At 41.7% G+C, this 16,068-nt stretch overlaps 1 protein-coding gene across 2 annotated transcripts in view; it reads left to right on the plus strand.

Moving 5' to 3' along the window:
• Positions 1 to 606: 606 nt before the first annotated feature.
• The window catches only part of setd9 (SET domain containing 9), a 42,598-nt gene continuing 27,136 nt past the window's right edge, over positions 607 to 16,068 (plus strand). Inside the window, exons 1-4 of one of the 2 annotated variants that reach the window (XM_048596254.1) lie at positions 607 to 970; positions 6,826 to 6,949; positions 11,846 to 11,961; positions 15,218 to 15,323. In XM_048596254.1, the coding sequence (XP_048452211.1) occupies positions 826 to 970; positions 6,826 to 6,949; positions 11,846 to 11,961; positions 15,218 to 15,323 (491 nt within the window). In that variant the 5' untranslated portion in view covers positions 607 to 825. The remainder of the gene's footprint in view (positions 971 to 6,825; positions 6,950 to 11,845; positions 11,962 to 15,217; positions 15,324 to 16,068) is intronic. The other variant, XR_007262001.1, reaches the window with a different exon arrangement.

Consider the following 16,068-nt stretch of genomic DNA (forward strand, 5'->3'; position numbering starts at 1 on the left):
CATTTCAACAGACTCACAAATAGGTAGGGAGTAGAGGGATACGGACCATGTGCAGGCGGGTGGGATTAGTTTAGAATGGCATCATGATCAGCGCAGACTTGCCGTACTGGCTGGTGTTCTGTGGAGGTGGTTTTTGCTTACACGACCATAAATCTATGTCCTCTGCTTATTGATTTTTGCACTGTAGGCAATCATTTTGCTTTATACACTCTGCTAGAAACCATTCATGGTTGTGGAGATGAGATAGTAGGTTGTCAATGCCTCTGTCAAATCTCCTATTACTCAGTGTCACCTATGGTCAGTCGGCAGCCTCGGAATCGTAAGATTCTGGGATTAAATCCCATTCCACATCTTTAGCTGAAAAACTGAGGCTTATAGTCCAGTACAGTAATAGTACACTAACAATCAATTTAAGATGATCAGTCAAGCTCATAATGTGACTCATTTATGCTTGTTAGAAATGGCAGATATTTGAATGCAGGACCTGTTTTCTGCATATAAAAAGAATTTATTGAAGTTTTGTGCCTTTACAAAATCCCCAGGGAACATGATGCAAGACATTTTCAAGGTATGTGACTAATCTTTTTCATTGATTATTGCAGGACAGTACGATTGGTTGCAGAAGATTCTTTGGATAAAGTTATTTCTGATCAAGTGGTTGAGGCATCATTACTGAAGCTATTTCGTGCTTTCTTCTTGAATGATTTGAGCAATCAAGCTGAATTTCTTAATCTGCTGCCAGAAAATATCCAATCAAAATATAATGAAACATTAACTAATTTTCAATCATCTAAACAAACTGAGAAAAAATCAAAAGGAAGCAAAATGGATTTGAACCCTAATGAGACATTATTTAAAACATTTGGATTCATTATCAATCGAGCAACTAGTACCCTTTCCTTTGCAGGAAGAGGGGTGTTTGTTACCACAGGAAGAGTGCCAAAAGGATCAGTTGTTTGCATGTATCCTGGTACAGTAGTCATTTTTTTTAACAACTTTATTATCCTGCAATTCTTTGTTAGCATTTTATACATGTTTTGTTAAGATACTGTTTATGTCAGTGTGACCGCTTTCTTTATTTTGTAGATTAGTACCAGGCCACTTCATATTCTGTCTGCTGAAAGCAATTGTACTGGTTGCTATGTGCATGCTTTTCTCTGCTGGTATTTTCATTTTCCTTCACCCCTATCCCTGGCTTTTCACCTGGTCCTGTCTTGTTGCGTGCTCAGTGAGTCTTCCCTATCTCTTTACCTTCTCTTCTTTCTGATTGATCCAGCCCAACATTCCTACTTCTTCCCTTCCACACCGTTCCTCCTTTCTCTTAATGCACAGCCGCTGTCTTGTCGTTCGTTCTTGTCCGTCCCCTCCTCCACATTCCCACTCACCTTTCCCAACCTTGCCTTCACTTCTTTTCCTGCCCCTGGGTGGGGACAGCTTTCGTTGAGAACAAAAACCATGATTAGTTAGGGAGGGGCACAGATGAACTTCAGCACTATGTTCAAAATAACTATCACAAGTGAGACTGATAGGATTTTAAGGATGCTTGATTGAGAGGGTGATGGAGAAGAGGTGGGAGTAGGAGGAGGTGTGATTCCAGGGCTGCCATTTCTCTGTTAATGGAAGATCAAGTGGGGAGATAAAGCAGCAGCACCTAAACAGCATCAGAAGGGGGAAAAAAATGTCACTGTTGTCAGAGTGGCTGTAATACATTACTTTGGGAACATTGGGCAGCAACGGGGGAGGCTCACAGTGAAGATTGATGCTGGGACCCCAGCTATTCACAATATACATTAATGATTTGGATGTAACATCTCCAAGTTTGAAGATGATACCAGGTTGGGTGGGAGGGTGAACTGTGACGAGGATGCAGAGATTCTTCAGCATGATCTGGACAGGTTGGGTGAGTGGGCAAATCAATGGCAGATGCAGTATAATTTGGATAAATGTGAGGTTATTCACTTTGGAAGCTAAAACAAGAAGGCAGATTACTACCTGAATGGCTGTAAACTGGGAGAGGGGAGTGTGCAGTGGGACCTGGGTGTCCTTGTGCACCAGTTGCCAAAGGTAAGCATGCAGGTGCAGCAGGCGGTAAAGAGGGCAAATGGTATGTTGGCCTTCATTGTGAGAGCTTTTGAGTACAGGAGCAGGGATGTATTGTTGCAGTTATACAGGGCCTTAGCGAGGCCACTCCTAGAATATTGTGTGCAGTTTTGGTCTCCTTTTCTGAGGAAGGATGCCCTTGCTCTCGAGGGAGTGCAGCAAAGGTTTACCAGGCTGATTCGGGGGATGGCGGGTCTGACGTATGAGGAGAGATTGACTAGGTCAGGGTTGTTTTCGCTAGAGTTCAGATGAATGAGGGGGGATCTCATTATAAAATTCTAACAGGACTGGACAGGGTAGGTACAGGGAGGATGATCCGACGGTGGATGTGTCCAGAACCAGGGGTCACAGTCTGAGGATTCGGGGTAGATGATTTAGGACGGAGATGAGGAGATGTTTCTTTATCCAAAGAGTGGTGAGTCAGTGGAATTCATTACCGCAGGAAGTAGTTAATGCCAAAAAATTGAATGTATTCAAGAGGCAACTAGATATAGCACTTGGGGCGAACGGGATCACAGGTTATGGGGAGAAAGCGGAATTAGGCTATTGAGTTGGATGATCAGCCATGATCGTGATGAATGGTGGAGCAGGCTCAAAGGGCCGAATGGCCGCCTCCTGCTCCTATCTTCTACGTTTCTGTGATTGGATGGCTTTTGGCAGAGTTGAAAATTGACTCAGTATTCTTACGGAACCATAAGCACAGCGATCTTCAGATACATGGGTGTAATGTGTGATTGGGTTTGACATTTCTGTAGAAGAAATGTAATTCCAAGTTCAATATCTGATTGAGAGTCTCAGGAATTGGTGACTTTTAGATGCAGGAGGTTTCAAATATCTCTGCAAAGTTATTGTGCACTGCCACCCAGTGGAATTTCAATGGAGCTGCATGCTTTGACACATGGCTGGCATGAAGATCAAAAATACAAATGTGTGTGTTAGTTTGAAGCGATTGCTAATGTTAAGATTAAATATTTAATATTTAAAGTGGAAATCACAGTATCATACACAGACAGAAGGGTCACCGATAATGTAGTTAAATGTTGACAGTTTAAACATGACATTCCTATTGACAAAGCTAGAAAGAGTTTTCACTCTAATTTGAGATTAACCACTGCAAGCCACTCTGTATTTTCTGTGGGTGAACATGCGTATACTATATATTAATATTTTTATATTATACAATGGATTAACAGGGAATTTTTTGCCCATTGCTGTTGCTTTTACTTTTGTAGATCTTACAATGAATACAGTGAATATATGTTATATATAAATATTACATGTAAACATACAAATAGAATTCATTATTAATTGAATTTAGATTGTAACTCATTAGTTATGAATTATGGGTGTGATTTTATGCTAGTTAAATGGACCACCCTGCTGTTGCTGTTCCCTGTGATTCTATACTTGTTGATGCAACACGAGTGTGGCAAAATTCTGCTTTTGGTTGCTGGAAAAGCTCAGCAGGTCTGGCAGCATCTGTGAAGGAAAAAACAGAGTTAATGTTTCGGGTCCGGTGACCCTTCCTTAGAACTGATGGTGGCTGGGAAAACGTCAGTTTATATGCAGAAAGTAGGGAGGTGGGTGGGATGGGAGTATAGGGTAGAGCCCAAAGAGAGAGAAAGACAGTTGGACAGACAAAGGAGTTGCTAACGATCAGGCTGGGAGGGTGAATGTTGTTAATGGGGACTATTAGTGACTAACAACAGGGGGTGTGTAATGGCAGGCTATGTGGTAACAAGGCCTGGTGTGTGGGGTAGGGGGCTGGGACATGGGAGAGTTTAGGCCTTAAAATTATTGAACTCAATATTGAGTCTGGAGGGCTGTAGGGTCCCCAAGCAGAAAATGAGGTGTTGTTCCTCCAGCTTGTGTTAGGCTTTGCTGGAACACTGCAGCAAGCCAGAGACAGAGATGTTGGCCAGGGAGCAGGTGGTTTGTTAAAGTGGCAGGCAACAGGTAGTTCAGGGTGTTTTTTGTGAGCAGAACGTAGATGTTCTGCGAAGCGGTCGTCAAGTCTACGCTTCGTTTCCCCAATGTAGAGGAGACCACGTTGTGAGCAGCGAATGCAGTAGACTAGATTCTGGGAAGTACAGGTGAAGTGTTGCTTCACCTGGAAGGTATGTTTGGGCCCTTGGATACTGGGGAGGGAGGAGGTAAATGCGCAGGTGTTGCACCTTCGCCGGTTACAGGGGAAGATGCCGTAAGGCTGTGTGGAGATATTGGGGCTGAAGGAAGTGTGGATCAGGGTGTCCCAGAGGGAACGGTCCCTGCAGAAGGCGGACAAGGGAGGGGAGGGGAACATACGTCTGGTGGTGGCATCTCGCTGGAGGTGGCGGGAATGACATCTGATGATCTTCTGGATGTGGATGCTGGTGGGATGGTAGGTGAGGATAAGGGGAACCCTATCACTGTTGCAGGAGGGAAAAGAAGGGTTGAGGGCGGAAGTGCGGGAGGTGGGTCAGATCCGGTTGAGGACCCTGTCGACAACAGAGCTGGGAAATCTTCGGTTGAGGAAGAAGGTGGACATTTCGGAAGCTCCCTTGTCGAAGTTGGCCTCATCTGAACATAGGCGACGGAGACATAGGAACTGAGAGAATGGGATGGAGTCTTTACAGGAAGTGGGGTGTGAGGATGTATAGTCCAGGTAGGTGTGGGAGTCAGTGGGTTTGTAGTGGATATTAGTGGCCAGTCTATCCCCAGAAATGGAAATAGAAATGTCGAGGAAGGGAAGGGAGGAGTCAGAGATAGACCAGGTGAAAGTGAGGGCAGGGTGGAAATTGGAGGCGAAATTGATGAAGTTTTCCAATTCCAGACGAGAGACTCCATCCCATTCTCTCAGTTCCTCCGTTCCGTGCAATCTACATTCTACTCGCAAAAAAGACCCTGAACTACCTGTTACCTGCCACTCCAACGCACCACGCTGCTCCCTGGCCAACATCTCTGACTCTGGCTTGCTGCAGTGCTCCAGCAACACCTCATTTTCCGCTTGGGGACCCTACAGCCCTCCGGACTCAATATTGAGTTCAATAATTTTAGGGCCTAAACTCTCCCATGTCCCAGCCCCCCACCCCACACACCAGGCCTTGTTACCACAGAGCCTGCCATTACACACCCCCTGTTGTTAGTCACTAACAGTCCCCATTAACAACTATTTCACCCTCCCAGCCTGATTGTTACCAATTCCTTTGTCTGTCCAACTGTCTTTCTCTCTCTTTGGGCTCTATCCTATCGATTACTCCCTCCCCACCCACCTCCCTATTTTCTGCATATAAACTGACATTTTCCCAGCCACCATCAGTTCTGAGGAAGGGTCACTGGACCCGAAACGTTAACTCTGTTTTTTTCCTTCATAGATGCTGCCCGACCTGCTGAGTTTTTCCAGCAACTTTGTTTTTGTTCCTGATTTATAGCATCTTTTGGTTTTTATTCTGCTTTTAGTTGTCTGTGATTCTCAACAGATGTTTCTTTCAGGGTTTTAAATCTGTTTAATCTGTTTGAGTTAGTTGTCTAAATGTTTATACTTTGTATAAAAGTAATGGACACACAATGATTTTAGGACAGTAAAGACATTTTGGATGTTAGGTTGCTGTTAGAAATTACATTGACCCCTGAAGCCATCATCCATATACTGGTTTCCTTTGATCTTGATTGGTTCGATGTGCTGCTGCTGTCCTATTACCTGACACTATCTGCAAGACTGAGCTTGTCCATAACTACTGCCTACATCCTAACGCAGACAAAATGCTGTTAACCCATCAGCCCCATGCTTGGTGATCTGCATTAGCATCCTGGTGGCACATTGATTTGATAATTACCAAACATGTTCACAAGTCTGTGTATGGTCTCAGCCATCCTTATCTCTAACCCTTCGCAGTTCCGGGGGTTCAACTACTTTTGACCTCTTGCCTAATCTTCATCACACCACCATAGGCAGCTGTGAGTTCTCTCCTCACAAAAGAGCAGCTTCTTGACAATCTGTCTCTGTCGAATTGCACTAGGGAGTCACATGCTGTAAAGAAGCTCATTCTAATGAAGGACTCGTATCAAGTTGGGACAACATTGAATCACACTCATTTTCTTGCCAAAAGTTGTAAATTTAGGGGAAACAACTACTCCTTATGTAATACTATACAATCAATAAAAGAATGCAGATGACTTGGATTGCAAGTCTTGGATAAACATAGAACAGTATGGCATAGGAACAGTATAGGGGTGAAACAGTGGCTCAGTGGTTAGCACTGCAGCCTCACAGTGCAGGCATCCAGGTTTGATCCCACCCTCAGGTGACCATCTGTGTGGAGTTTGCACATTCTCCCTGTGCTCCAGTTTCCTTCCAAGAGTCCAAAGATGTGCAGGTTAGGTGGATTGGCCATGATAAATTGCCCATGGTGTTCAGGGATTTGTATGCTAGGGAGATAAGTCATGGGAAAAGCTGGGTGACAGGGATGGGGTGGGTCTGGGTGGGATGCTCTTCGAATGACATGCTTCTACACTGTAGGGATTCTGTAATTCTGTTCTATGATTTGTAAATGTAGCTCACGGAACCAAGCCATTGACTAAATTTGACAAGCTGGGGTTTAACCTTGTAATGAATAGTCTCATTCCCACTGAATAAATTGGCCAATCTTTGCCTCTCCTCAGCAGGTATGTATGTGTATTTGTGTATAAAATCTACTGACATTTGTAATTGTATTTTAACTAATGGTCTTTTTTTTGAGGTAACAGGTACTATCTATCAACAATATGAACCCATCTTTTTCCAGTCAATGTGCAACCCATTTATTTTTCGATGTATTGATGGCATGTTGATTGATGGGAATGATAAAGGAATTTCTAAAGTTATTTACAAGTGAGTTTTATTCACCTTTTAATTCCAGTTGTGAGGTCAGATACTGCACTTATAAATTTGTGAAATTAGTCTCTGCGAGAAGTTATAACTGAATTCAGTGATTTGCCTTTTCTCGCTTTGTAGGGGTGGAGGTTAGATAGACCTTAGGTTTAGGGTAAAAGTTCAGCACAACATCGTGGGCTGAAGGGCCTGTACTATGCTGTACTGTTCTATGTTCTATGTATCTTCCTCTGGCCTATATCTCTCCCAATATCTGAACTCCTCTAGTTCTGATCTCTTGTATTTTCATCATCCCCCCCATTGATACTGTGCCTTCAGTTGTTTAGGCCCTTCACTCTAGAATGCTCTTCCTGAGCTCTTGCTTCTTTATGACACTGCCTAAAACCTACCTCTTTCACCAAACCTTTGGACACCTGTCCTAATGTCACCATTTGCAACTTTGGATCAAATGTTATTTGATGCCTTCTTGAAGAAGGGTGTCTTTTTTTAAATCCATTTAAAATATATTGTATTTTTTATTGTACTGTCAGCCCAATGAAGAATTGTGGGGATTAGTTGTACACTTTACTTATAATTGGAAGATTCTAGGCTTTTCAAGAACTCCTCATTAATATATAATTAATCTTCCTATATCCAAATCAGAACTTCAGTACACAGGGAATTAATGCACTGATTCATTATATGACCATAAGACCTAGGAGCAGAAATTAGGCCATTTGGCCTATCGAGTCTGCTCCGCCATTCAATCATGGCTGATAAGTTCCTCAATCCCATTCTCCTGCTTTCTCCCCATAACTCTTGATCCCCTGAAAATCAAGAACCTATCCATCTCAGTCTTAAATGTACTCAATGACCTGGCCTCCACAGCCTTCTGTGGCAGTGAATTCCATAGATTCACCACTCTCTGGCTGAAGAAGTTTCTCCTTATCTCCGTTCTAAAAGGTCTTCCCTTTACTCTAAGGCTGTGCCCTTGGGTCCTAGTCTCTCCTACCAATGGAAGCATCTTCCCAACATCCACTTTGTCCAGGCCATTTCAGTATTCTGGAAGTTTCAATTAGATCCCCTCTCATCCTTCTAAACTCCAATGACTATAGTCCCAGAGTCCTCAAATGTTCCTCATATGTTAAGCTTTCTATTCCTGGGACCATTCTCGTGAACCTCCTCCAAACCCGTTCCAGGGCCAGTACATCCTTCCTGAGATATGGGGCCCAAAACTGCATGCAATACTCCAAATGTGGCCTGACCAGCGCCTTATAAAGCCTCAGTAGTGCATCCCTACTTTTATATTCAAGTCCTCTCAAAATAAATGCCAACATTGCATTTGCCTTCCTGACTACTGACTCAACCTGCAAGTTTACCCTGACAGAATCCTAGACTAGAACTCGCAAGTCTCTTTGCACTTCAGACTTCTGAATTTTCTCCCCATTTAGAAAACAGTCCATACTTTTATTCTTCTTAGCAAAGTGCATGACCTCACACTTTCCCACGTTGTACTCCATCTGCCACTTCTTTGCCCACTCTCCTAACCTGTCCAAATCCTTCTGCAGCCTCCCTGCATCCTCAATACTACCTGTCCCTCCACGTATCTTTGTATCGTCTGCAAACTTGGACCTTTATCCTTGTGTTAGGCATGCATATTCATGTTGCTAATAACTAAAGAATTAAGAGCAAGTTTAAAATAATTAATGAACTTTTTATCCTTTGAGCATTGCCCTTTATTTCTATTAAAGGTTTGCTGATTGGATTTAAAGTGAATGATATCACATTCTTGAAATGTGCATTTATCCTGTGACTGTCCAGAGATACATCCATGCATTCATTAAGAAAACTGCTAGTTTAATTCCATGGATTAATGACCTTAACATTAGTTGAATCTGGTAATGTAACACACCTGGAGTGTTTCACAGTTTGTTCATCTTGTCTGTTTCTTTCATGATTGAAGTACAAGATGTTTGCATTTAAAGGTTTTAGCAAAGAGTTGTAGCTTGTGTTGTGGGTGAGGTTGTTGACTTGCTCACCGAACTGGTTTGTCTTTGTTCAGACATTTTGTTACCATGCTATGTAATACCATCAGTGAGGCCTCCGATGAAGCAATGTTGTTCTACTCCGCTTGGAATTTATACTGTCCGGTCCGTTATGGTGAGTTGTGTCATTTCCGGTTTTGTTCTGTATGGGTTTGTATATGGGGTCCAATTCTATATGGTTGCTGAGCGCATTATAGGTTGAGAACCATGCCTCTAGGAATTCCCGTGCTGTGTTTGAGTTGGGCTACTCTAGTTACCTTGTCCCAATTAAACTGATGGCCTTCATTGTCCGAGTGTACTGATATTAACAAAACTTCATCGTGTCATTTTGCTGCTAGCTGATGTTCGTGTATTCTGATGGCTAGTTTCCTTCTTGTCTGTCCAATGTAACGTCTGTGGCAGTCGTTGCATGGTATTTTATAAACTATGTTAGTTCTGCATATTGTGGGAATGGGGTCTTTAATCCTTGTGAGTGTTTGTAATAGAGTGGCTGTGGGCTTGTATGCCACCATGATTCCTAGTGGTCGTAGGAGTCTCATTGTCAGTTCTGATATGTTCTTGATGGAGGGCAGTGTGGCCAGTGTGTTAGGGCATACTGTGTCCTCTTGGTGGTGTCTATTTAATAGGCATCTGCAGATAAAGTTGGGGGGATATCTGTTCATAGCGAAGGTTTTGTATAAGTGCTTTTCCTCTTTCCTGCATAGTTCTGGCATGTTGCAGTGAGCGGTGGCCGTTTAAACAGTGTCCTAATGCAGCTTTGTTTGTAGATGTTAGGGTCGTTGCTGTGGAAGTTGAGGATTTGGTCAGTGTGGGTTGCTTTCCTGTAAACTGAGGTTTGGAAACTCCCCTTTAGTCGTATATTCAACCCTGACATTCAGAAACAGAAACTGATCGTTGTTTTCTTCTCTTGTGAATTTAATACCCACAAATACATTGTTGTTGAGGTGGTGGGTCTCTCGAGGGTTCCTCAATACCCTCAAGAACATAAAAATCAGTGATGAGGAGATTGTGGTATCCTTTGATGTCACAGCATTATTCACGTCAATTGATATTCCATTAGCCAAAGAAACACTGGCCACATTACTAGAGGAAGCAGGAACGCAGACCAGCAGCTCCATCAGCAATGACAACATACTCAAACTACTAAATTTGTGCTTCACTACACACTTCATCTTTAGTGGTCAAGTATACAAACAGATCAATGGCATACCCATGGGGTCACCCATCTCAGGACTCATCACAGAGGCAGTCATGCAAATACTGGAACACACCACCCTCCCCCGCATTCAACCTAAATTGTAGATTCGGTACGTGGACGACATGTTATTAAACGCAACAAACTAGAAAAGACCCACCACCTCATCAACAATGTACTCGTGGGTATTAAATTCACAAGAGAAGAAGAAACCAACAATCAGCTTCCATTTCTGAATGTCAGGGTTGAATGTACAACCAAAGGGCAGTTTCCAAAGCTCAGTCTACAGGAAAGCAACCCACACTGACCAAATCCTCAACTTCCACAGCAACCACCCCAACATCTACAAACAAAGCTGTGTTAGGACACTGTTTAAACGGGTCACCACCCACTGCAACATGCCAGAACTATGCAGGAAAGAGGAAAAGCACCTATACAAAACCTTCGCTATGAACAGATACCCCCCAACTTTATCCGCAGGTGCCTATTAAATAGAAACCACCAAGAGGACACAGTATGCCCTAACACACTGGCCACACTGCCCTCCATCAAGAACATATCAGAACTGACAATGAGACTCCTACGACCACTAGGAATCATGGTGGCCCACAAGCCCACAGCCACGCTATGACAAACACTCACAAGGATTAAAGACCCCATTCCCACAACACGCAGAACTAACGTACTTTACAAACTACCATGCAACGACTGCCACAAACATTACATCCGACAGACAAGAAGGAAACTAGCTATCAGAATACACTAACATCAGCTAACAGCAAAATGACACGATGAAGTTTCGTTAATATCAGTACACTCAGACAATGAAGGCCATCAGTTTAATTGGGACAAGGTAACTAGAGTAGCCCAAGCCAAATACAGACACGCATGGAAATTCCTAGAGGCATGATTCTCAACCCATAATGCAATCAACAACCATATAGAATTGGACCCAATTTACAAACCAATTCAGAACAAAACCGGAAATGACACAACTCACCATAACGGACCTGACAGTATAAATTCCAAGCGGAGCAGAACAACATTGCTTCATCGGAGGCCTCACTGAGGATGTTACCATCATGGTAATGAAACGATTGAACAAAAACAAGCCAGCTTGGTGAGCAAGTCGGCAACCTCAGATGTTTGCATTCTTTGTGTCCCCATTCTCCCTTGTTGTCTTGGGTTGACTCTGAACTGCCCTGTGGGCAATTAGGGATGGACAATAAATGCTGCCTAGCTAGCTATGTCCTCATTCTGTTAATGAGTAAAGAATAAAAGAAGATACTGCTCATGGGCAAGATTAGGAGCATTATGACTTGATCTTGAATCTCTTTTTGATGTAATTTGGTATTTGGTACAAAAAACATAATACAAGTTGACTGTGACTTATCTGCCAATTCTCTTCCTTGATTCCACTGAGCTCTTGTCCATAATAGTATACCTGCAACTGGAAATTTTGGGTTTAGGTGATTGGAGGCACACACTCAAGTTAGATTTCTGTGGTACAGTATGTTAAAACTCTGAAACATTGCAGTATGGGATCATGAAATTATTATTTATTGGAACACTATAAACTTTCCTTTAAAAATATAGAAGGGTTACTGTCCACGCAGTTTAACAAAATAAGTACGTTTGCATGCAAAGTCTTGTTTAAATTTCTCTGGTCACTTTCAGATCATGCTGTGGGCGGGACAGGCTTGGCCCTTATAAAACCAGTGATGTCACTTGGCTTACAGAAATCCCAGTCAATCCATTAGCTGTGGGCCAATATGTCAACAACTGTTCTAATGGTATGTTAAATATTTTCATTTTATGGTGTTTGTAAAATATGTTGCTGTACATGGCATAGGTGTAATTAGTAAATGTGTAACTTACCAAAACAAAAACTAAACAAAAACAAAGTTGCTGGAAAAGCTCAACAGGCCTGCCATTACACACCCCCTGTTGTTAGTCACTAACAGTCCCCATTTACAACTACTCACCCTCCCAGCCTGATCGTAGCAACTCCTTTGTCTGTCCATCTGTCTTTCTGTCTCTTTGGGCTCTACCCTATCGTTTACTCCCTACCCCACCCACCTCTCTATTTTCTACATATAAACTGACGTTTTCCCAGCCACTATCAGTTCTGAGGAAGGGTCACCGGGCCCGAAATGTTAACTCTATTTTCTCCTTTACAGATGCTGCCAGACCTGCTGAACTTTTCCAGCAACTTTGTTTTTACTCCTGATTTACAGCATCCGCAGTTCTTTCGGTTTTTATTTAAAACAAAAACTGAGATTGTTGAAGGTAATGTTAACAATGAAGGAAGTTATGGGAGTTCCCTTTGAGTTCAGCAGAGGTTGTCTTGCTTTCATTTATCAATGTAGACAACTAAAAATAAATCCTAAAGCGTATCTTGATGTACTGCTAGATACTTTCCTTGCGCTGAACATCAAGAGTCTCACATAAGTGAACTGTGCCTACATGGAGTATATGACTCCACACATCTTATGCATGGGTAATTGGTAACACCCTCCAGGGTAAACAAAAAAACATTGTCACTGTATTCAGCCTTGCACTATGCCCTATGACCTCACATGATCTCCTTGACTTCAGAAGACAACAAAATAGGTGTTTGGTTTGTGCTATGAAGCACTATACCAATCCAATTAATTGGCAATTGCCAGACAGGAATATTCCCTCCCAGTTGGGGAACACCTCAGCAGTGAAGGACATTCAGCCTCCAATCTTCAGGTAGGTGCCCTTCAAGATACACAGCAAGGCAGAATCGCTGAGCAGAAACTGATAGCCAAGTTCCATACCCATGAAGGTGGCCTTATCCGTGATCTTGGGTTCAACAGCCAGAGACTTTTTCCTAGGGTGGAGGTGGCTTTTACGAGGGGACATAGTTTTAAAGTGAAAGGAGGTAGATATCGGGGAGACGTCAGAGGTAGATTCTTTACTCAGAGAATGGTAGGGGCGTGGAATACATTGCCGGAGAGGGTAGTGGAGTAGGCCTTATTAGGGGCATTTAAGCGGCTATTAGATATGCATATGGATGATAGTATAAGGTAGCGGTGGAGATTAGATAGACCTTAGGTTTTGGGTAAAAGTTCGGTACAACCTCGTGGGCTGAAGGGCCTGTCCTGTGCTGTACTGTTCTATGTTCTATGTCACGCATGTGCCACACTGTTGTGTATCTGTAAAACCTTTCTTACTGGTCTGTTTTGACACCATCACCTTGATAACTTGTTATGATCTCTCTATTTTAATTAGTTTGTACAGTTTCGGATTACTTATGACTTTGGTTAGACCCTGGGCATGCGACTCTTCTACCTATCATGTTATTCCAGTCATTTGGTTTGTTTCCAGCACCACCTTATTTTTAATTTTTTTGTAATTATCTCTCTGCCTCATTTATTGGATTATAGTCATCCCTTCATTTGTGATTTACCTGTTGACAATTTACTCACTGTCTAACACTCTTGGTCACCTGCAGAGACTTATTATTCAGCAATCCACTCACACCAGTTGTATGATCTTTTGATCTCTCTGCCTATAAATTCTATGTCTGTGTGCTCTTCTCTCTCACTTCACCTGACAAAGGAGCTGCGCTCTGAACGCTTGTGTTTTCAAATAAACCTGTTGGACTATAACCTGGTGTCATGTGACTTCCGACTTGGTACCATTTCCTGGCACCGTAAGCCCAGAAGAAAGATAAAAGAAAATGTGAAAATCTCATCTTGTTGAGCTTCATCTTGTCCAGGCTCAGCAGGTTTAGTCACAACTCCCTCACTCAGGCTTCAGGTTAAAATAGCCACTGAGGCTGTAATTACATCAATAGCATCCTTTCTGTATATTTGAAGCTGACAGGGCTCAATTTACTAGAATAACACCAACCACATAGGTTCAATTCTCATTCCAGCTGAAGTAGATTTGACATTTTCCTCTTTGGGGGCTGTTGTGGCACAGTGGTAGTGTACCTGCCTCTGAAATAGAAGGTCTTGGTCAAAGTCCCATCTATCCTGGACGTGTGCGATAACATGTCCAAACAGATTGATTAAGAATAATTACCCTGGCAGCTTCACGCAGGCATTCTTGCTGCCTGTAATTTAAACTTGCAATAAGCTTGATTGGAGCAGGAGGTAATGGATATGTCCCCTGCTCTGTTGTAACTGGAAATTGATTCAATCACTTTTGTTTCTACACAAACATTTATCTACCCAGCATGGATAACCTTTATTTGAACTTAAAACTAAGTACTTATGAACATTAACAAGAAAGGACCAAATATGATAGACATCACATTTTGAATTTTGTTACAACTACAATTAATTAGTGATGACCATTTGAGAGTGGGGGCAATTATTACCTTTCAATTGATTAATGAGAAACCTTGTCAATGTTGGCAAATGTCAAGGATTCAGATATAATTGGTGGCATGGAATATGAAAGAAATTGACAAATGCAGAGAAATAAAGTCTTGCATTTATATAATGTTTGTCACTGTGTTAAGGCATTCAAAGTCTTCTTAAAACTAATGGGTTTTTTTGAAAATACAACAGTCAATTTATACATAGATAGTTAATGATATTGTTCAGGGATATATATTGACTAGAACACTAAAGCGAACATTTTTGCAGTTAGGAAAATAGATGATGAATGCACGAGGTTATTGATATGAAAGGAATACTGCCCTTAGCAAACTCAATTAAAGATCTATTGCAGATAAGAAACATATGAAGGGAAACTAACTATAACTGTAACTTTGACGGAGAGTCATTGTAACAGTACCTTGTTTAAAAGTGAACAATGTCAGCTCTATCAGAAGTTTTGGCAATGGTCAACATGTGACAGACAATCATTATTACATTCAGGAGTAGACTCCCAGAACAAGACCAGTGAAATGACCACAAAAAAACCTTTCCTAATAATTGTGTATTAAACCAGAATTTGAAAGTTAGTAACAAGCTTCAAGTACAGTAATAAACAGAGAATTAAGGAAAAAGTCTGCAAATTTAATTCATATGTTTAAGTAAAGACTAATCCTATTTTCCTTTGTTTCAGAGAAAGCAGCCAATGTATGCTATCAGGAGTTTGATGTTCCTACAACATTTCCTATAGAGCTCCGTCAGTACATTCCTAATGTTAACTATGGTCATAATGTGGAAAGGTTGGTCCCAACTGATAGTTCAGCCAAGATTTATTATTTTAGTATTAAAAATTAGCATCAAAATGTATTGAATAAAAAGCTTTATATATATCTATCTAAAGCCTTGTTCAGTTAGAGATTTAGACAGTGATCACTTATACAATGCATAGAAGCAATACTGCAGACTTAATCTGTTCATATTTGTCACTGATTGATACTCATTTATATTTATACAAAGTATTTGATGGGTGTCATTCAGTTCTATGATGAGTAAGACTGCCAAAGTGTTGCACAGAACATGACAGGGCACAAAATACAATTACAGAACAATTTGCATTTTTATAGAACCCTTAAGGTACTGGATAGAAAAAGAGCAAAGTATGTTCTGTGGTGGAGGAAGTCTAAAATGAGGTGCAAGCCTTAAAATTAGAGTGAGCCTGTGAGAGGTTATGGGGTAATTTCAGAAAACACATTTTTGCACAATGTATATTAGAAATCTATAAATATCCTCTGTCCCATAATCAATCTGTTTGGACATGGTATGACACACGTCCAGGATAGATGAGACTTTGACCAAGACCTTCTGTTTCAGAAGCAGATACACTATCACTGTGTTGTGCCTAAATTAATCGAAAATCTGAAAATAGATTGATAGATTTTTGTTTGGCAAGGTTATCAAGAGTTACAGATGAAGGTGGTTAAGATCCAGACCAGTTGTGATCTAAGTTAATGACAAAACAGACTTGTGGGACTGAAGGTTGTGCCA

This window comes from Rhincodon typus, chromosome 1 (genome assembly GCF_021869965.1).
Source record: "Rhincodon typus isolate 14 chromosome 1, sRhiTyp1.1, whole genome shotgun sequence".
NCBI lineage: Eukaryota > Metazoa > Chordata > Chondrichthyes > Orectolobiformes > Rhincodontidae > Rhincodon > Rhincodon typus.